Source organism: Diadema antillarum, unplaced genomic scaffold (genome assembly GCF_040938485.1).
Source record: "Diadema antillarum isolate AM-2024a unplaced genomic scaffold, OU_Dant_1.0 seq00000155_RagTag, whole genome shotgun sequence".
Classification (NCBI taxonomy): Eukaryota; Metazoa; Echinodermata; class Echinoidea; order Diadematoida; family Diadematidae; genus Diadema; species Diadema antillarum.
The window spans coordinates 274,861-298,662 of record NW_027271227.1 but is presented as its reverse complement, the minus strand read 5'-3'; the positions used below and the strand labels follow the sequence as shown (position 1 = coordinate 298,662).

Below are 23,802 nucleotides of genomic sequence, written 5' to 3'. Positions count from 1 at the left end.
GCCTAAACGCATCAAACGCGCCAACATTCCTGCGTGCGATTAATGCGTCATGAATGCAAATAATGTTGAGTGCGAGACAAACTTTGAACAAATCATGACGCAAACAGCCTCACAATCGGTATAGGAACTTCGGAATTCAAGCTGCGGAAATATAACTAGATGTTTTCAGTCAAATATTTACCTTACTGTGGAATGTTGCGTTACCTAGGCAACTCGTGTGCAGACCGTGCACTATCGCTAAAAACAGGATGGGGAATGTTATCAGCAAATAAAATTTGTGACGCCTTACAGAATAGTTTGGCTTCCACAGCTCCAAAATGAAAATACCAAAAAAAAAAAAAACAGAAATACACTGACAAAAATGGGAAAGGTAAGCGTAAGCAAACGGTGCCCAGGAATGTCTAGTAGTGGGCAAAAAATAGATAAATAAATAAATAAAAACCAAGGAGTCACCACGTAAGTTTTGCTTAGTCTTTATTAGAACTGCTTAGCGTAATACTAGTACATGTACTCTTATTTGAAAGACCATTTTTATTTTTTACCATTCAACCGAAATGGCTATACACCCGATTATCCGGTAAATACAATACGCGTCGGAATCGCTATTTGTTTACTCATAACACAATACGTTTACAATGATACGCAGAGTACCCGATCAAAGGTATCGTGTACCATTGGGAGCAGTGATTTAAAATAGTTCGAGTTATCACATTTAATGCACATGTGCAGATCAGTCGTATCACAATACATCCTACTACTAGTATATAAAAAAAATCGCAATAAAGCCTGATATATAAGGAGATGTCACTATTTTTTCTCAATAAACCATATCATTTATCACTATTTTTCTTAATAGCTATAACTGTATTACGGTTCATTGCTATTGCTCACACTTTGTATGTTTAACACTACTTGACATTAATCATACTGATCAACGGTTTACTTTGGATGTTTCTATCCCTTTCTCACATTTTAGAGCTATTTTGAAGCACTAAACCTGTTATTTTTTTGTTTCATCTGCAAATGGTAAACAGTATCTTCAAGCGATACCTGACTAGGCAGATGCTACTGACAAGTATAGACATGATACACCCAATACATCCATAGTTTGTGTTGTTCCTTTTTTTTCTGTTTATATTCTAAACTGAACTTGTTGAGATTACCAGACACAGAATTAATATATCTGCATATCTACATAATATTTCAACATATAATTATTATTTCATACTTTCATCTGTATAATGAAGAAGTGTTATGAGATTATGTTGGGTGGATTTAATGATATTTTTAGTGTTAGGTTAAATGTATGTTGAAATAATTTTAGTTTTTATTCTTGTCCTGAAACAGCTGATCAAATGTATTATGTTCGTTTGTAAATGTATGTAGGGCCTATATATTTGTGTCCTTGTTAACTGTGTTGTAATGGTCCAGTGTTTTTTCTTTTTCCTTGTACTTCCCTGCCAGTGGTCAGGTAGTAACCTACGATTGTTTATTACATGCTTTGGTTCGTAAAGAAATAGGTATGTTATATAAAGGGTTGTTAAAGGGATGGTACAGTATCGGTGGAGATGAGAATTGGGCTTTTAACCTTTTTGCAAGATACCAAGAAAACACTTCTGAAATAGTACAGAGCATGCCATTTTAAGAGGAATTCAACGTTTATTTGATGATAATCGGGTTTGGAATGACTGAAACATCCAAAAACAAACTAAAACAAAGCGATCGTAATAAAAGGTGGGTCCCACACTTTATTAGAATCGCTCTGTTTTGGATATCTCAGCCATTTCAAAACCAATTTTCATCAAATAAACGTTGAATTCCTAATGGAATTACATTCTCTTTCATATTTCATAAGAGTATTCTCATCATCTCACCAAAAAATGTTAGAAATCTGAAATTAGGTCCGAACCAAAACTATACGATCCCTTTAATTAGTATGTTATATAAAGGTGTCTTTTCACCGATCTGTTTTGCTGGCGGGACTTGACTGTGTGCCCCATGATATTTGGATGTACGATATCCAATCATCAAAATGATGGAATCATATGAGAGTCTAAGTGAGTTGCTGGCTCTACACCTCGCTCATTTACATTTCAAGTTCTTAATGTCTCAATTCCCGAACAACACACTGCAGGCCATAAAGGTTTCCACTCTAAAAACATGTCTGGAATAATCAGGATAGAGCATAAATCAATTCAGCCAATGCTCATCAGATGCTCTTCAAAATGCTCTTCAGATTGTTCGTCAAGACGCCCTAAAGATACGCTTTTCAAATAATACTCTTGTATTTGTGCTCTTCAAATATGCTACAATGTATTCAAATACACTCTTCAAATATGGCACAATGTATTCAAATAGTTGTGTGCTCTTCAAATATGATACAATATATTCAAATATGCTCTTCAAATATTTTACAATGTATTCAAATATGCTTTTCAAATATGCTTTTCATCTCCGACTTAGCTGTAGTCACAGAGATGCACTTTTCCTTAAACAGAAGGTTATTTTCAGCAAAAGCAGTGAGAACCAGATAGAAAGAACACAGAAGCGCCGATTCAGACTATAAAAATGAAGAATCCTGGATGAATCATCACAATATTCTGCCAGAGAAGGGCATTGTCAAGGACCTTCACTAAAGGACATTTGATACTATCGAGGGCAAAGTCCATCCTCGTAGTTGATTTGATTTGATTTCAATTCTATCTTCTTCTTTTTTTCACAAAGTAAGTGCAACATCACCAATAATTTTCCAAGCATATCGAGTCATGCATTCTATATATGAATACATTATTGTATATATGTATGATATACCTATTATATACAATGTAAAATATAACAAGATATAACATGGTTTGTATGAAAACATCGGAAATTTCTAAGGAGAAGATCGGTAAAAATTTTGGGAGAATCACACACACACACACACAAACAACACAACACAACACACAAACACACAAACACACACACACACACAACTGATAAGGTTCATAGAATGCGACAAATTGGCAACCCTGTGTGACGTAGGTGTTGAGCAGCCCTCTATTCGTCTTGTACACAAATTGCATTAATTCTAATTCTTTTCAAAAGTTCTGGCACATACAGAATTCATCAACTGACAAGGACATGTAAAAACGTATACAACGCTTGTTATATACCTAGAATTGATTCGAAGATTTCTTTTTTTCTTGTGAGAGAAATGACTTTCATTTTAAATTTTTGTGTACAATTGGAATGGAGAGTGGCGTGGTCTACCTGGTTTTCCCCTCTCTCTCTCTCTCCCTCGGTTTTGTTGTTTTCAGATTCAGATTCAGCTTCATTTATTGTCCATTTAGGAAAATCTTTTTGTTGGCATATGGGCGTACACATATATAGGAATATCTACATACATATATATATACATACATAGATGCATGTACATTTATTATACACATAATTATTGTTGTCGGCCTTTTCACTGGTGCCTAAAATTTGATTAGATATTTTCTTTGCTTGCCCATGTTTTCATTTTTAATTGATTTAGAGTTTTGAAGAGTTTTGCTGAAGAAATGTGTTTCTCGTGCGAAATAATATGACTTTTTGTGTGCAAACGGAACGGAGAGATGCTCAACAGCTATGTCACACAGAATTGCAAATTTGTCTTGCTCTTGATGACGGTTCAACACTTTTTTGTGTGTCTAATTTTCCCCTAAATTTCCACTGATCATCTTTTCTGATTTCGCTGTTTTCATTCAAAGCAGCATGACATCATAATGAAATTTCCTTTTTGAAAACATGAAGGCGTCGAAACATCGAACAGCTCTCATAATCTACCTGGTTTCCCTCTAACTCCCGACCGCCTCGAGTCTTTCTTCATTGAAAGTCTGCCAGAATGTTATGAATTATCAGCCGATATTCTTATCTTTAAAGTTGTTATCAAGGATGTCGGCGAGAACAACTACAGCATATACCGAATTTCATATTATTGCGTCCAGGAGGCCCTGGGGAGATGTGTTTCTTATAGAAAGCCCTCTTTAGGCCTACTTTCGTTCCTCTGAAGATGGGAACGATGGCATCGTTATAATACTGAGTATAGTAGTAGAAAAAAAAAGTGTATTGGTTCTTAACTATACACAACCCTGTCGCTGTATGTAACTTTCGCACGGCGCGGCGCCTGTTCTGTCTACTGTTTGGCTCCGACGCCATTTCACTGCAGCAAAGATTAAAGATTAATTTCGGTTGCCTCTATATGGTACTAACAAATCAATATACATGTAGCTTGGGTAACACCATTAAAAAGTTCAGCGATGTTCTGTAGGGATCAAGTTGGACTCAATTTTGGGCCAAAGCTTATAGGAGAAAGCGAGTGTGGCGGTGTGGTAAAAGTAACACAATTCTTCCATTTCCTGTTGGATAATGGCAGCGTATCCTTTCCAGATTAGGTTTTAAGTATGTATATTACACTGAACTTAATTAATCTGTTTCATGCCATCGACACCTACCCCCCCCCCCCCGCAGATTCTACACGGTGAATTCAGCTGTATCATGAACACAGGTAAAAGGTCGCGAACTCGTCATTCTTTATACTACAGATAGTTGAATAATCCAAGGCTTGACTTTGATCAGCTTGATTAATGAAAAATGCAACAAGCAGGCTGATCCTCTGTGGACGACAAGGTCGCGGCCGACTACATGGCATGACAAAGGGTGTGACAGTTACAACTAGGCCGATTATGCGCTACAATACGCAAATTAGCAACTGAACCTTGTCCTTCTGAAGTCATTTAACTGCCCCTTCTTGTGCACTCAGGGGCAAAGCCATACAACGATAATGCCCCCGTTGAATACAAGTAAAATCCGTTTAGAGTAACATACAGTGTTTCCACTCACGCGTAAATACTTCATTTCACTCCTCACCTAGTCAAGGCTACGGCGTAATTTTAACCTTCACCATCACCATGTTACACTATTACAGTCCTTTGGCACTGTAATACCAACGCTCACCCTGATTCACGCCATACATCAATAATGATAATAATAAGGATATGACAAAACCTATTAAAGCACTTTCGACCAAAATGTTTCGAAGCGTTTTATGCAATTAACAAAAGAAACAACATAATTATAAATCAACTTTAATGACCAAGGTTTCAAATAATGATAATCATAATAATGATGAAAATATACGGGTCAAAGTTCATTTGAAGAGACATGGATATCGCATGAAAATTTTTACGCTTACGTAAATAAGTTACGCTTTGAAAGCGGCGATATTTTGGATAGTCCTTCGGTTAGGTCCAAATGCCGTCGGTTCCTCAGTAGGTAATTATAGCTTCCTTCCTTCCATTCCGTATACTCGTACATACTGAATTAATGAAAACATGAAAAAAAAAACACGTTTCGCTGTTTTCATTCAAAGCAGCATGACATCATGATGGAATTTACTTTTTTTAAAAAATGAAGGCGTCGAAACGTCGAACAGCTCTCATAATCTACCTGGTTTCCTGCTACCTCCAGACCGCCTCGAGTCTTTCTTCATTCAAAGTCTGCCAGAATATGAATTATCAGCCGATATTCTTATCTTTAAAGTTGTCATCGAGCATGTTGGCGAGAACAACAGCATATACCGAATTTCAGATTATTGCATCCAGGAGGGGAGATGTGTTTCTTATAGAAGGCCCTCTTTAGGCCCACTTTCGTTCCTCTGAAGATAGGAACGATCGCATAGTTATGATACTGAGTATAGTAGTAGAAAAAAAAAATGTATTGGTTCTTAACTACACACAACCCTGCACTGTCGCTGTATGTAACTTTCGCACGGCGCGGCGCCTGTTCTGTCTACTGTCCGGTTCCGACGGCATTTCACTGCTGCAGCAAAGATTGTATTCGGTTGCCTTATGGTAGTAACAAATCAATCTAGCTTGGGTAACACCATTGAAAAGTTCAGCGATGTTCTGTAGGGATCAAGTTGGACTCAATTTGGGCCAAAGCTTATAGGAGAACGCGAGTGTGCCGGTGTGGTAAAAGTAACACAATTCTTCCATTTCCAGTTGGATAAAGGCAGCGTATGCTTTCCAGGGGCCCGTTGCATAAAAGTTACTATTATGGTAACTTTGCCATCCAATGGTAACTACCATGGCAACAATACTCAACAGCCAATCAAAATCAAGAATTCCATGGAAGTTACCATTGAATGGCAAAGTTACCATAATTGTAACTTTTATGCAACGGGCCTCAGATTAGGTTTTAAGTATGTATATTACGCTGAACTAAATTAATCTGTTTCATGCCATCGAAACCTACCCCCGCAGATTCTACACGGTGAATTCAGCTGTATCATAAACAGGGGTAAAAGGTCGCGAACTCGCCAGTCATTATACTATAGAAAGTTGGTTAATCCAAAGCTTGACTTTGATCAGCTTAATTTCAATAATGAGAAATGCGACAGGCAGGCTGATCCTCTGTGGACGACAAGGTCGCGGCCGACTATACGTGGTATGACAAAGGGTGTAACAGTTACAAGTAGGCCGATTATGCGCTACAATACGCGAATTAGCAACTGAACCTTGTCCTTCTGAAGTCATTTAACTGCGCCTTCTTGTGCACTCAGGGGCAAAGCCATTCAACGATAATCCCCCGTTGAATACAAGTAAAATCCGTTTAGAGTAACATTCAGTGTTTCCACTCATGCGTAAATACTTCATTTTACTCCTTGCTTGTCAAGGCTACGGCGCAATTAACCTTCACCATCATCATGTTACACTATTACAGTCCTTTGGCACTGTAATACCAACGCTCACCCTGATTCACGCCATATATCAATAATGATAATAATAAGGATATGAAAAACCCATACAGCACTTTCGACCAAAATGTTCTGAAGCGCTTTAAGCAATTAACAAAGAAACAACAAAATATAAATCAACTTTAATTACTAAGGTTTCAAATAATGATAATCATAATATTGATAAAAATATACCGGTCAAAGTTTATTTGAAGAGACATGGATATCGCATGAAAATGAGAGCAAAGCAAGGATAAATAGATACTGTATTATGCATAGGTGTTTATGCATATGTGTTTGTGAGCGTACACTGTAGATACCCGTGTATCTTCTCTCTGAAACATGCATGCACGTCTTTTATTTACATAATAAAAGTATGAATATTTACATAATAACTGGATGAAGGAGTCGGGCATGTGATAATTACAAGTAGTCCCGTATATTGAATTTCCATTTTAAAGCCCCGATCAAAGACGCCCTGGTCTAAGTTACGCTTTGAAAGCGGCGATAGTTTGGATAGTCCTTCGGTGGGGCCCAAAAGCCGTCGGTTCCTCGGTAGGTTATCATCTTGTATAGCTTCCTAAGTGTTTTTGTTACAGCTGCATTCCGTACTCGAACAACTGAATCAATGAATAAATGCGCTGGAAAATATGTTTGGGGTAATCCTGATAACAACATTGTCTAACATTCGTTTCGCACTTTGGAGTTCGCTGCGTTCCCGAGCAATTTAATCAATAATTACCTATTTTTTTAGTCTGTTTTGTATATAATACAGTTGACGTGTCTTATATCTTCAGTAACAGATAACTGGCTTTCACGAACAAAATCTCCACGTTTCGTTTTTCCGTTAGAAAGCAAGACAGAACAAAACAAAACAACGAGGACAATATCTCCTACTTCATCCCGGTATTGCTTATCCCCATATTATGTGTATAATATCCGCCTAGAGCGCCCCGTTGTGTTTCGAAGTGGGCCCGACACAGGGATGGGTAATTATTGAAGACTGGAACGGTGAATGGCAAATAACAAGCCAATTACGAACTTACCGGCACTTTGTCAGCTTCAAACAGACCAGAAAATAGAACCTATAACTCGCTCCAATATTGAATAAAATCCTTTACAAGTCAGTTACCTTTGTTGCCTTCAATGACAGCATGGTAACCGGAGAAAGATTAAAGTATAATCGAAACAAAGCAGAATAAGTCTAATTTAGAAAGAGGAATAACTTTTCCGATTCCAGAGAGACGGAACACAGATCCAGTTTGCTGCAGGGTATTCTGTAATACCTATTGTCATAATATTGTGCGTACCATTCTCTATACCGGTATAGGCTCGCGCCGGCGATAGGTCCATACGGGGGCATTATTTTTAACAGAAACAAACACACTTCTTTGATGATCTTGGTTCTGACCCTTAAAAGAAAAGGCGTGATTAGGGGGTTCCTGAGTTGCTGTGATACTGAAAACAAAATGAACTGCCACAAAGGTAAGGAAGCTGTGTCACATATCGCATAGCCTGTCAATTATACATGGTATACTCAACGAGAGGTTTATGCCTGAAAGAGTACGTATGCAAGTATAATAACTGAAGAAACTGAAGAATTCGTATGCAAAAAAACAAACAAACAAAGATAAACACCCTTTTCAATTTTTAGTATTAGAAGGTCATCATCAAACATAATAAGAGAGGGAAAATTAATCTTTTCAATGATATCACTGCACTCGTTATACAACAAGAAATGTTTTGGGATATTATTTTGTTAACATCATCACATTATATCATTTCAAATACATTGCTTTTGATTCCATTGTCTTGTGGCAGCTTTCATCTAAGAATATCTTAAATTCCATTTCTGTTTTTGTTTTTTGTTTTTGTTTTGTTTTGTTTGTTGGTTTCTTTTTTTTTGCATTTGCACTTTTCCAATGTTAGAAGCATAATATTACTACTTCAAGGACTTCCCCTTTTCTACCATTTCTTCACGGTTTACACACTTCTGAATGCAGACATGCTTCTGGAATCGCGGAACACTCAGAGATGATCGCTCAGGAAAGCAACACTGAGTTTAGGTTTAGTTCATTTATTAAACTGCATGCCTTCATAGAATAGATTGATTTAAGTAATGAATTCTCCCTGTCCTCGGGCATGTTTGTTGCCAAATCGCATATAGTATCCGCATGAATTAGCTGAGTATCCGGCCGAAAGTCAGATGAAATAAACGCAGTATAATCTCTCACCAAATGACAGTTTTCACTGCCGATGAATGGACGTTGCGGTTCATGCGACTTTATTCCATGAGAGACTTGAATAGAGTTATCGGTATACTACATGATTTTTTTTCCTCATTCAGTGTATCACATAAAGCTCTCCGCAATTGATCGAGACGTAAGTTTCGATCTTCTTTTTACTTAAGTGAGAATGATAAATCAAAAAGACGTGGTCCTGATTTGCGACCAAAATTTCGTTTTCTGTTTTGTTTTGTTTGGGATTGTTTGTTTTGGAGTTTTTGTTTTAGTTTGTTTGTGATTGTTTGTTTTGGAGTTCTTATTTTATTTTGTTTGTTTGTTTGTTCTTAATAATGAGAATGTACCTCCTGACATGGAATACAGACAGTGCCAAAACCGCCGCACAATAATCTGCAGCTGTATAGTCACTGCGAATGCAAGAAGAGCCGTGGTGTCATTTTGAATGAGAAGAAACGACACGTCCGTTTCCGAAAGAGGGCGCTCTTCACAATCTCTAAATCTTGGACATTGATGGTACACAAGACGCTTTGTTGTGAAATTAAGCGAAATAAATATCCTATTTTTCATTGCCCCGATTTTCTAACTTTTCTCCATCTCTACATCATGTAACAAATTTGATTAAGGGGCTATCATGGCTAGTGCTGTGCCTCGAGCAATCTATCAATAGCCACAATTAAATGTCACTTGAAGATTAAAGGGGATGGCTAGTAACTGATCAGTGGGAATCAGTGGGAATGCTGGAGGATGATTGTTCCAATCCTTGTGGGGTTCATTTAAGAGTACATTATATATCTATTCTTGTGTGAAAATTATTTGCTTCAGAATGGTCTCATATTCAAGTAATGTGCAGTTTAATGTTTCCAGGTAAGCGTCACTGGTCAGTGACGGGGCATTAATTTGCACATTACTTGAATATGAGACCGTTCTGAAGCAAATAATTTTCACACAACAGTAGATATATAATGTACTCTTAAATGAATCCCACAAGGATTGGAACAATCATCCCTCAGCATTCCCACTGATTCCCACTGATCGGTTACTAGCCATCCCCTTTAAAGGTAACCGAAAATTTAGCTAAAATAATACCCTTTTCCTGATACGCTACGAGGAAAACAAAATTTGGTTGAAATGGACGGAAAGCAAATTATGCGCCAATGACGTCAGAAAAATAATACTGATTCGCCCAAACTAAGTGTCAACTATCCCTCCACACGAGGACTCTGGTAATTCAGAGTGGTCGCAAATTACAGCTGCAGTTTGCATCTTTAAAATCTTTAGGTTGAGAAAACTTTTGCTCAAGGGCACTCGTGTGTTCTATCTGTGAGAGGGAGAGAGAGAGAGAGAGAGAGAGAGAGTGTGTGTGTGTGTGTGTGTGTGTGTGTGCATGTGCGAGTGTGGGTGTGCGTGTGTGGGGGAGGGTTGGGTGGGGGTGCCTTGTTCCCTTCTGTTTGATGTGTTTGCCTTTTCTCTATCCACTTTTTATATGAAATTCTTTTCATTCGTAATATTGACAATGTGGAATTTATTTTATATTCTTTTATATGAAAAATAGAGAAAAATAGAAGATTGATAAAAACAAAAGTGTGTGTGTGTGTGTGTGTGTGTGTGTGTGTGTGTGTGTGTGTGTGTGTGTGTGTGTGTGCGTGTGTGTGTAGACTCACTATACAGTATTACTTTCACAAATCCTGATGGGGGGAAAAAATAATATTTAATGTAAGTACAGTGTACAAAACAACAACAATACACAGTTTCTTCGATTTGTATTCATTCCACCACTACACAACATTTATTTCTCTGGTTCAGAACAATACATTGTACAGATTACATCATACACAAGTCAAAGCGATTACAAACGAGAAGAAAAGCAGCGTTTTGTTTTTGTATTTTTTTTTCTTCTTTGACATCTAATGTTTTTACCCGTATAACTTTTTTTTTCAGTCCCCCTGATACCAGTTTTGTCTTACAACGTTAACCATAATACATAGAGCATGACAAGAAGGAGCAGTAATAATATGCACTAAAATCATCTTTGCTTTTACTGATCGATGCGATGAATAACAATAGCGCCGCATATCTGACATCAGGTGGCAGATTTGTTTGTTTGCTTCAACATACGTTCCTCCACACTTTTTACACATACACAACTGCCTCTTTCAACGCACACCTTTTTTTTTCTGTAATAACATTGTTCAATTCCATTCAAATACATTAATACCTATGACAATAGGTTACACTGGTATTACAGTACAAACAAACAAACAAACACACAAGAACACACACACATCACATGGAGTGGAGACTACACTTATTTTTGTTCCTCGAATTTGCATGTTAAACCATACAGGTGTGCTGACTAATAATTTGCCTTTCACATCACTTTTACCTCAAAATAATGAGGGTCAGACAGCAGGGAAGAACATCTTTTACTAATCTTAGCACAAGAAATATTCATACGTACACCATAGCAAAGACATCGTTATGTACAGGGTACCCATCAAATCAAGAGATTATTAGTATTCAATGAACTTTCTATTCAATTCTTACAGATACAACAATGAAAACAAAAACATGTATTCTTTTGAGGTAAAACTTAAATTACAATCTCTTCTACTCAGAATTCGTCGAGTCCTGTCTTTTTAATCAAATATAAAGACAGACATGTAGAATCCGACCACGTTTGGACTTAACAATTCTTGTGCATCGAAAAGATTGAAGATTTATCAGTAATTTGGGTGATTTATAACCTGCTTTGATATTTGTTTATTTGTGTTTGTCAAATCTTTGTTTTCACTTTAAAAGGTGGAAAAGGACAAAGGAGCTGCCAGAAGCATGCACAAGTCATTTATCTATCATCACATCTTTTTCACTGTCCCAGGAATTATGCAAGTATGCCCTACAAGTATACTACCAAGAGTATCATTCATATTAAGCATACATGAAAAAGAGGTAGAAAATATACCACAGCCATCTCCCATACCATATTCACTTTGGCATTTGGCAGTCATATGCAATGCTGTTGAATGCTAATGTATTTGCACTACAAAAGTGCAACATAATTTCACATATTTTAGGAATACCTCATATTTTTGAAAGGATCAAAAACATGCACATCAGCATGTCTGTTCTCATACCGATAGCATGTTATCTTCATAATAATGATATTTTCAGTCAATTTGGACCATAACATAATGCTCCTCCTTTGCACACAAGTTTGGCACCAGTATCTTAATTGTGTAAACCCTGTATTTCTTATTTTTGTTTTCCTGCAATATTAAAAGAATTCTGTTCTTGTTCCTGCCGTTGTTTCCCTTTTTGTGGGGAGAGGTGAGGTTGTGAAAAGGGTGGTAGACACTTTTAGAGAGCTCATTCCACTGACCTGGCGAAGTATAGTTTTGGTTTTGTTTACTAGAACCTAAAAAAAAAATCATTGAACAGAAGCAAAGCCGAGTCTTCCACAGCTTATACCAAACTTCTTCACACAAAAGGCTTAACAGAAACTCGGCATTTCACCCTTGTCACTCACACAGAGCAAGCACCAAAGCATCTCGGAAGATTATTTCCGGGGTAATTTGACACTGAATTTGTGTTGCTAGGCAACACAGACAGCTGCTGCTCCTTACGATAACTGCAATTTCCAAGGATGATTGAAACACACAAAAACCACACACTCTGGTTGCTTTGGTGGCTGAACATAGCTCCAATAATTTTCTCCACAATTGTTGACAATTACTGACCCCCTAGAAATAGGAGCTAGGTACAGACAACACCAACTCTTTGGATTCTACGAGGTTCATTGATTTTACACAAAATTTAATAATCCACCAAATATGAATTGTGATCATTATCATACATTCCAATCCAAATGGTTTTACCTAATACAGCTGCTCATGTGTTTTTGTCTTTTTAATACTTAATACATAGCTTAATACAAAAATGTGTACATCAGATGCATCTTTACAAAAGTACAGAAAAACAAACAATATCCACAATCCTAATACACATTGTAACACTACAATATGATTTCTGAGTTGAAACCATGACTTCCCATACCCTGATAGAATGACATCCATTATTACACCAAAGCAAGAATAACCTCCTCTTACTGTCCATGTTAATGCATAATTTCTATGATACAAAAAAAAAAAAAAAAACGACACTGACATACAACGAATTTTGCAACATCACAAATGAGAGTTCTAATCTTCATGATCATAACTTGGCTTTATGTAGCACACTTTTAAAGAGCTGAAGGCTGAACATCTCTTCGTCAACGGAAAGAAACCAGCAGCTACACTTCAGTAAACTATTTTAGGAGTATTCAAACCTGGAACTTACAAGACAAGAAAGTACAAAAGAAAAATTATGGTGCACATTATTCAGACTCTAACCATGCAGGGTTTCAATACCCTACGGAGTCAATTTCAAATACCCGAGTAAAAAATGACTCTGAGGTTCCTGCATAATAAAGTATGTACTGCACAATGTGATGGCAGATTCTTCAGAGCCACCTGTCCTAAGTCGTCGTTATGATCCTTATATTCTACTTCATAATAGGTACAAGTGAATAATTAATGTACGTATCGCATTAAACATGCATCTTTTTTTTTTTTCAATCTCAGCTGCCACTCGTTTCTTTGGATCAATGATGGATAGAAATTAGAAACATTTTAACGACAATGTAGTGCACTTGCATCATCAGCACAAGTCGGCACAAGGCCTTAGAATAGCACACACGAAAGTTCTCTCACACACATGAAATATACATAGACCCGCATGTAAGACTTTGGTAGAGCCTGCATGTTTTTGGTTTTGTTTTGTTTTTTTAAGTGGAGAAAAATATGCTTTCCTTGCACAAACCAGGTGTAATGGCACAATTCTGATTCCATGACACATAAAAAATATATATAAAAAGGCAAGCTCCAGTGGAACCAGATCTCCACAGCATGAAAAGTGATAACTTCTTGTTGATGCCATGAAGGGCATCTAGGAAAGCCAGAACACACACTCATAATTCAGTGTATGCTTCCATATTATATGCATGTACCTTGCTGATGTAACCTGGGAAGTTAACAGTGAAGGCATATCCTTCAACCACACACACGTAGACATTACACAAGAGACATTTGAAAGAGCACTTCTAAACCCTGTTTTCTTCATGGAATAATCACACATTTTGTTACTAATTTTTGAACGACATGGCTCACACACACAGGTCCTTTCTGTGATAAGGACAGCATAAACACACATCATAATACGCAAAACTCTTTATGAGCTCACATCAGTTCCTTTTTGATAACTAGTAAAAATTTTGACGAGGCTTTATCAGTCTTTGGTTGATGCTGACAGTTTTGTCTCCTAATGCCTTGGATGACAGACTAAAAAGGAAGCTTGCACTCACTCTCTTTTTACATCTATTTTTTCTGAAAAACATGAACGAGACAAATGAAGACGTCACTTTCATCAAGTCTTTCCTTACATTTTTGAAGGAAGTAACGACTACTTCACGAGATTTCAAGCCCATCGGCAATCAAGAATCTCCCCTTCTAATAGAGCTTATCACAAATCTGTGAAGAATTCATCTTGACTATATCATTTTAAGTAAATCATTCATTTCTCTCACTAAGTGATACTAATTTACTCTGACAAGACACCAAAATTGTGAACAAATGCTACATAGAATAGAGGAGCAAATAGATTCCACATACGAAAAGCACATTTGCACTCCCATATTTTGACAAAGATCACTGATTACATCATGCATATATCTACGCGTACAATAAAATACAGCAAACTAACAGCAGATAACAGGTGGCTAGACCTGGAATTAGATAGAGAAGCTTGCATCCTAACGAGGCATTAACGACCAATCCAGTGAGTCAGCACACTGAATACCAACTAATGAGGTAGTGTTCGGTTTTGAGAAAAAGAAGAAAAAGCAAAAGAAATGAAAAAAAAAAAATCTTTCAGACGTGCCATCCAATCCCGTTTCGCGCCTGGCATGATTTCACTCGATGGCAGAAAACCATGGGAAGAAAAAAGAAGGCCTACATGGAGGGGTGATATTTCAGAGCGTCATTGAGGTCAAAGGTTATCTGTTGACAGTCAGTCACATGCTTATGAGCCATGCCAATGGCACAACCTTTGTAGGAAATGTAAAAGCAATGCTCACTAATTTATTAGCATGTTTGAAATGTCAGTTGTTGTTGTTTGTTTGTTTGTTTTTTCACATCTACCCTTTATGATGTAATTTTCAGTGTACTTTTTTCTTTCAGTTTATGAAAATGTTGATTTGGCAAAACAAATTCTGCAACAAAATTCAAATGACACAGAGGCTGAGGTAGATAATTGATGCTACAGGGGGGCAAAAGACTTATAATCCCATCAGTATACTGGGTATCATTCGCTTGAAGAATGTATATTATATCCTGGTGGGTTATACACATACTACACTAACTGATGAGTTTCCTGATACAAAAGTACTTCCATGAAAACATTAATTTCTGAGTGGCAAATGGACAGAGTATGGGTGAAGGAAACCAATATATTCAACACTATATTTCTACTGTATTTTCTATAGGCACTTCCTACGAGACTTTACATGCACATGATAGGCTAACTGTCAGAAAATATAACACAGTGCACTGCAACTGTAAAAGCATGTTTCCTTCACCTCATTCTACACCCTACATGATCAAATTCAATTGGTCTATTTCAAAAGCCTGAAATGAACATACCAAAATCAGTCTGAAAATCATATCTGTCACTTGCTGACTGTGCGATTCATGATTTGAATAGCTGGCTTACCACACTCGATAATAACATGAAATTAAAATATATTCCAAGAGAATAATGTGGAGGATGTGAAAATGACACACATCCACATGAAAAGTATAAAACCCTCTCTTCTGTTTCAGTGAGAGTCTTGAAGAAATACAGCATTCATTTCATGTGCTCAGAAGCAGGCTGAATTGTCTTTTCCTCTCCCCCATTTTCAAAGAATGAAAGTTAATGAACCGAGAAATTTAATGGTTTAAAAAATTAAGACTACTGATGGCATATCCTACATAGACAACAAAATGGCTGCAACGCTCAAATGACCTTGATATCTACTGCAAATTTCTTCTGAAAGGTTTACTCATAAAATCACATATCCGGGCAAAAGGAAAACACATAATATACAGTATGTTTTTCATTTCTATTTCATTCCTTCTTCATATTACATTCCTTCTTGACATTTTTTTTCTAAGTGGCAAATACAATTTTTCTTCTTTTTTTTTGGCCTCACAAAGAGCATATCATCCAGACGGTCCTTACTGCATCCTATGATTTGAGCATAGATAAAATGAAACAAACAATTTAATTTTCATGAAATAAAAAGTCAACTTAAACCCAAAGTGGGTAGATTTATTAGCCCTGGTCCAAATATCAGGGGAGATAGTGCCCTTGCGGTTTTGATTTTCAACTTCTAACTGAAAATAAAAATAATTGAAAGTTGACATAATGATACAGAGGAGATCAAACTCTACAAGGTAATACCAATTACTCAAAACTCTAAAATGTTTGATAACGCCGTTCTGGTTCTCAGTAGACAATATAAGAATATGATCTTTTCCACGTACTTCAAGACATGTCTCCCTGAAATCGTTTCCTATGGAAAATAGTAGAATACTAGGAGAAATGCTGTGCATAAATAAGCCAGTGATTACAAACTTCTTCAGCATCATTCCATTCACATGAATGCAGCAGACTCTGTTAGGTGCAGATGGGTTACCTAGCTACCTAGATTGCTGAGAATCATAGTAATCTTAGTGTTGTCTGATTTAGCAGTGACATTTTTATTAAAGGTACAGGGAGCCCGGATTCAAGAGAGCGGTCTTGGATGGCATGATGTAGCGCCATATATAAATAGAGTCTCTGGCCAACTCGGTTTTCGGATCATGAGTTTTGAAGCCTGCAATTGGTCAAAACTGGTCCTGTGATCTTCGTGGAGCCATGTCGTTACCAAATTGTGCTCACACACAATGTCCATTGTTCACTGCCCCTTATTTGACTTGCTTTCATTGTTACATCTGAGCGTACATGCTAACCCTCTAATGCGTAATAAGCTGAGTAATGACATGGTGTCCATTTCAGCAGTTATCCCGACTCTAGTCTCTTTATGTACAGCACTGGCATGATGATTGCAATTATCTTCATCAGGAAGTTTGATGATGTAACATTGATTTGCGGTCATTTAAAGTTGACTACATACATGCGTGTAATTGCACACACACATTTCTGTGGCTTGCTAACAAGCAAAACTTTGCTTTTGTAGGATCGATATGTCGTAAGCAAACCAGCCAGGAGCGAGAGCTGAATCAAGGGATGAAATACAATTGATTTTATATTTCAACTATTTTTAGCACACATATCGAACAAATCAAGTTTTCTTCAGACATTCCGAACATGGCAGATGCGTAAGGGTGCGTGTCCATACAACACTGAACAGCGCCCTCTTGAATCCTGAGTCTGTATCCCTTTAATCTGTTGAGGATGAGTCCCGAGGATACTCGGGCAGGTGTCTATGGGAAATGCATGTTGTAGCAAAAATCAAACCGTCCTCAATAGGTGGGTTGATTGACAGCACTCACTGAGCTGCAATGTGATTGAATACCTTTCCTGTACATATAGGGTCTGGCCCTTTGTAGAGTATACCGCAATCTGACATTTGAAGGGGTTGAATTGTTGAATGCCATCCCAACATTTGAACCATTTTTAAGGCCATTAGCTGTGCACAATCGCTCACATAACAAGAAATCAAAAAACAAAAAACAAAAAAAGAAAAAGAGAGGCTCCCAAACGCCATTGAAACACACGCCATTCCTATTCAGGAATTGCTGATATACTTGAGTATGTATCTACAGAAGTCTCATACAATTTTTCAATAAAATACAAACACACATTACACAGGAAAGTCTGGGTCTACTGGAAAATTCAACCCGTAATGATATATAATTATGTATTCATATATATATATATATATATATATTTATAATGAGAGTGATGATAGATAATAAATCTAGATATTTACAATATACGCTTTTTCATGTTCTAGACAACATGTTATCACTGGCAAGCCATGTATGGTTTTTTATATAACAATAATTCGGCCCATACTAATGGCAAGTTAAGTCCTGTAATCCGCTTTTCTGGTATTCCTCTCTTCTTAGTTTGAGAGAGTGGTCTAAAGGAAAGGGTTATTGAAAGATAGAAAGAACAGAATGAGTGTAGAAACAATAATGAAAAAGAAAAGAAGGCTATGAGGGAAATGGAAAGAGAGAAAAATTAGCTCCAAAAGCTTGGGGTCTTCTTTCTTTTGTGAAATATGGGCAAAGGAGAAACTAGTAAATGCTGAAATACATCGAAAACACTGTACATTCCTGAGTTACAACAAGGGATGAATGTGCACGGTGGTAGAATTAGCCAGTTTATGATCACCACTCATGAAATGTGTGGGAAGTAAACCAATACAAAAGTGAAACAATCATTTAAAGAAGAAATGAATTCGTATCAGCATACTTCCAATAACTTGGCAGAAGCATTTCCACAGCTACTGCGGGCAGCTCCTTTCAGACTTTGTAGTTTGTGCCACCAAGAACAGAGAATGTTGTATCACAGACTTCGTATCTTGTTGCACCGTCGTTTGATGAAATCTTGAATACTGCCGAGAGCTTGAGACGATATCATAGCCCAAGGTTTACCAAATTTCAAAATTGACTTCGCGATAATGGTCGGCACGAACCTAGTCTGCCCTGGCACAAATTTCCAACCTAGTTAGATCTTCTTCCATAATAAGCCAAATTCCTTTGTTGGTGGCGAATCCGCTAGGATGTTTCATGGGATGGACAGACCACTCGATTTCTCAGTTTTGAGAATTACCAACGGAAGAACATCGACCACCAAAGGACTTTCGATGAGTGCTGGTGAGGGATGGCTTTCCTATCCTCTGACATCTCATTTGTTTCACTGGATGCTTGAATCTATTCCTATGGCTTCTGGCATCATTGTTTTCGAGAGGTTGCATTCATCCCTGAAGTCATTGAGAGTAAAAAAAACACACTTCCATTGTTTTACTCGTTATTCCTGAGATTCCCTAAGAGAAGACTTAGCATGCAATGCCAAGAATTCTGCAATTCTTTTTCTTTTATTGTTTGTCTTTGAACTTCTTGTTCTCTTGCCATTTGTTTTGCTCTTCTTTTGTTGTGGACATGTTGGACACCGCTGGTCAGACGAGGGCGTTGTCATCGAACATCTCCAGGAAGAGCTGTGGGATTTCGTTGGGCCGGTCCAGTTTGATGCACATGATGTGTTCAGCGTGTCTGGCGCTTATCGTCCTCAGGTCAGTGATCTGGGAAACAGAGAGGTCAAGATGAAATAACCTCAAAGGAAGCCTTCTATGTATACTTTCACAAAATGCACTTCTGAAGACCATTATTTCATGGGAAGCTTTAACTTTAACTACTTAGTAGAAAAAAAGAGCTAATTAATCTCTGAACCCACCTCCTCCCCAAACTCCTCCTCTTCTTCCTCCTCCTCCTCCTCTCCAAATGAACAGATACACTACCTCACTTGCATACACATCCTCACACTCACACTCATATATGCACTTAAAAATCAGTGTCAACAATCGACTTATCAACTGACCTATCACCATATATGGACATAATAACCAAGAAATAAATTAATGACAACCTTATTTGTTCAGAATCTTAATAGCGTACAGTAAAAGCCAAAGCATGAAAGAGGGCTTTGATATAATGTGTGAATGACCCACTGCAAAATATGGTGTTTGTGGTTACCTTGTTCATATGATTCCACCTTCATGACAGTTAAACCTCTGAATACACTGAACATTATCACATCACTTTCATGTCCTCATCAATCACCCAAACCTTGTACTCAGAGTGGGCTTGATTCATTCGGTGAACTTTTTGGAAATAGGTCTGGGAAATATCTGCACACACCAATAGGAATTCAAGTCATTTATCAAAGGGATTCAGGCCCTTATTTCTAACTGTAGATTGAACATGCCCCAGTAGTAAGAAATATGGTATGTACCTTCATGAGGATCTTCGCCCAGTGGACTGGAGTCTTTGGTCTTGTCTCATTAATGAAATGCTGGAAGGCGGTCAGAAGGCTGTCTTGTAGAGTCTCCACAAGCTTGGGCTCCTTCAGACCAGGGCGATCTGGGCATGGAGCAAACACACATGGATGTGAACATTTCACAGATAGAGGCAAGATTTGGCTGTCAAAACTACACCTCCAGGGTTTTCTTTATTGCCTACTGAAGGGAAACAATTTTCAAATTATTATACTTACCTCGACCAAGGAAGGGTTCATGTTTTCATTTGCATTGGTTGGTTTTGTTTGCTTGTTTGTTAGTAAGTTAGTTAGTTTGTTTGTTTGTTTGTTTGTCTTTGTGCAAAATAACTCAAAAAGTTGTGAAACAGATTTGACTGAAACTTGCAGGAAAAGTTGATAATGACACAAGGAACAGATGATTAAATTTGGGTAGTGATTGGTAAATTTCTATGGATTTTTGAAAGATTTATTATGTTTTAGCATGTCGGGGCAACAAACTTGGGAGTTCAAGCTGCGCATATCTGAGGCTAGCATATGCACAAAAGAAATTTTGCTAAAGCTGTCATCCCCCTCAGCCGAATCATGAGCCAAACTGTGGTCATATCACTGACTTCAGTGGATCAGACTTCTTCGGACTCGTGGGAAATGCGGCAAAGCGTAAGCGCTAAAGAGGAGTCGATAGCGTAGGTCTCTATAGGAAAATTGCGCCATGCGCCCGGCATACGCATTTGACTAAACCACCGCGACCATGTGCCTTTAATCCTCCGTTCAATGCTCTACTCTGGACACTCACCACCAGCAATGAGAAGAACTGCTGCCAGGAGGGCCATCTCCGTCTCGGTCAGCTGGAGGCGGGCCATGCTGACGGCAAAGTCGAAGATGGGCTCGATGAGTTCGCTGAGGACGCCGTGCTCCAACTCCTCCTTGCCGACTCGCAGACCATTGGAGAGGAGGAGCTTCTCGCTGCCGGGGTCAAACTTCTGGGCGATGCGCAGGCACATGATCTCCATGCAGCAGGTCTTTAGCAGTAGGACTTGGTCATCATGGTGAAGCTGAAGAAGGGGGCGGGGAGAGATTATGTATTCTTTTATTTTTTTTCTTATATTATCCTGCAGGGTTGGCCTGTTCATTCATTTCATTCATTCATTCATTCATTCATTCATCCATTCATTCGAGAATTCATTTATTCATTCATTCATTCATTCATTTCATTTCATTTCATTCATTGTCCATAAAATAAAAAATCCTCAGTTGTACAAAAGTGCTTTCCAAAGATGCTCTGCAGTTTTACATGAACTCATATGTGTCATGAAAACACATGGAACACACAAACATGAGTAACACAAACTATCATTTATATCATTTAAGTTATATACAACTGGAGAGTGAGTCAACGATTTACTTGTATCATGCAGACACAACATCAGAATATAAAGTATCATAGTTAAAGCAGGAAGAGGCCTTGGAGATATCTGCATACACTCAACAACGGCAGAAGATAAAAAAATCATAAAAAGAAGATAAACCCATCTGCATTTGTGAGTGCACACAAACATGATGCTCATTTCCTTCTGCTCAAATCAAGTCAAATTCTACAGCTTTGCAATATTTTTGAAAGAAGGCTTTTGGAGGGACATGCAGTTCTGAGCGTTACAAGTCAGTCATGACTGAACACATTGTACATATGAATAGAAAAAAAAACTTAAATGTGGGCACAAAGAGAATGTCTTTTGTCTGTGTTAGATGAAGGATAGATGAAATACACAAAAATCAGGTGTAGATGTCTCAGAAATATCTATGAAAGCTAAGAAAGAGTGACAAAGATAACATTCAGAAAAGAAGATAATAAGACAGCCTGTCCAATCATTCTTTTTATGCCAGATAAACTTCATTCTAAACAGTGGCTTCTTTTTTTGAATAACACAGTGCTGCAACCCCATCACTTTGACTTCTGGTCATAAGCAAAGATACACTCAAAGTTTGCCAAGTGATTGCACCAAGACAAAACCAATCTCAAGCAAATGGCCACAATAAACAGCGCCATCTACTGGCTGATTTGCTTTTCAGTGAGCAATGAGGGTGCTGCCCCAGCTGGCTTCATCAGCTTTCTCACACAGATATGGAACGATTACCAGCAAATCATCCTTATTCCAGCTGTTTTATGCAAAATCAAGCATGATTCATGTACATTTGTATATCCCACACACCAATATATTACTAAATGATATGATTTTGATATGATTCGCTGTATGCATAAAATTATGGTATATTTGAATTTTTTTGAGGAAAACATGTAAGAGTGATTGTATTTTCATAGTAGGCCTACTATGTCTACTGCAGTAGTACGAGTAATTATAACAGTTGTGCTTATGATTATAATAATAATAATAATAATAATAATAATGATAATAGAAACGATAATAACATACTAATCATCATCATCATGATACGGAGTAAAACAAAAACAACAAACAAAAACATATACATGTACCTGTCTGATCACTTGCACGACTTACCTCTGTGAAACCCGGTATTCTCTTGGCAAATTCTACCACCTTGACTATAGAGGGCGCCATGATTTCTGCTAGGGGTTTGTCATCCTCCAGCTTCTGTTTCTTGTTTTCAGGTTCACTGCTACAGCTCTGTGAAAATATGTTGATTGAAAAAGACGAAAGACTAGTTTGTGTATCAAAACCTACAATTATGTTGTATGACAAACCACATAGGGACCTGCATGTAAATCGGTCAAATAAAGTTTATTGACCAATACACATAATTATCTTTCTTTTGCTCCTTCAAGCAATTAGCTGCCCACAACTCTCCCTAAACAATCCTTGAACTGCTAAATAAGACAATTTTAGCTTCTTTTGACCGTAACTTCAAAAATGTACCTTTATATGTAGTGACCAATATATCATTTAAAAGGTATTATTTTGTACTTTATGACAGAGGCCGTATTTCAAAATCTTCAAAAATGGACTTATCGGTTTTTGCGAACAAACTCTTCATATTATAGGCCTATAGGCCTATTTACTTTTTTTTGTACATGTGTAACACTCTTAAGTCTTCACATGCTCTTCACATGCTTAGTCTATGAAGTTAGTCAGTGACTTTTTACAGTGAAAACCTCTTTCAGTATTCTAAAAATGCTTAATATTTTGATAGAAATATCTAAACATATGGTGTGACTATCCATATAATTGTAATGCCTCTACAAACATTCATATCATTTTGTTTTGAAAAACAAAACCTCTATGCTTTCTGGACACCTCAATTAAACTACTGATGTCCATCTCCAGGAAAACTGCTCACTGCATTCACTGCCATATCCCATAGAGGCTGGTGCTTTGGGCAGGCAGTGATAAATTTTATGAGGTGCAGTAACCACCCTTTATAATGGGAGCCCAATAAAGGAGGGGGCCAGTGGGCATGCACCATCTGAATGAGATGCTAATACATCACAGAATTATTTCCATGGCACATAATTTTGAAGAGACATCCATTAGAGAGAATTTATATGTCAGCAAAGTTTTGAACAAAACAGAAACTTTGCATCCTTGTAAACCAACTTCCCTAATGAAAAACAATTCAATCAGTGGGTAACAAAAGTCAACTAGGACCTACAACACAGGGATCAGCGGTTATATTCCTCACACATGATCGGTGCAAGATCAATGT

The 23,802-nt window shown here is 37.5% G+C and overlaps 1 protein-coding gene across 1 annotated transcript in view; it reads right to left on the bottom strand.

Annotated features, from left to right (window-relative positions):
* Positions 1–19,267: 19,267 nt before the first annotated feature.
* The window catches only part of LOC139727820 (thyroid hormone receptor beta-like), a 45,798-nt gene continuing 41,263 nt past the window's right edge, over positions 19,268–23,802 (bottom strand). Inside the window, exons 5-8 of the mRNA XM_071638792.1 lie at positions 22,641–22,758; positions 20,918–21,176; positions 20,101–20,228; positions 19,268–19,390 (exon numbers count right to left, since the gene is read on the bottom strand). Coding sequence (XP_071494893.1) covers positions 19,268–19,390; positions 20,101–20,228; positions 20,918–21,176; positions 22,641–22,758 — 628 coding nt within the window. The remainder of the gene's footprint in view (positions 19,391–20,100; positions 20,229–20,917; positions 21,177–22,640; positions 22,759–23,802) is intronic.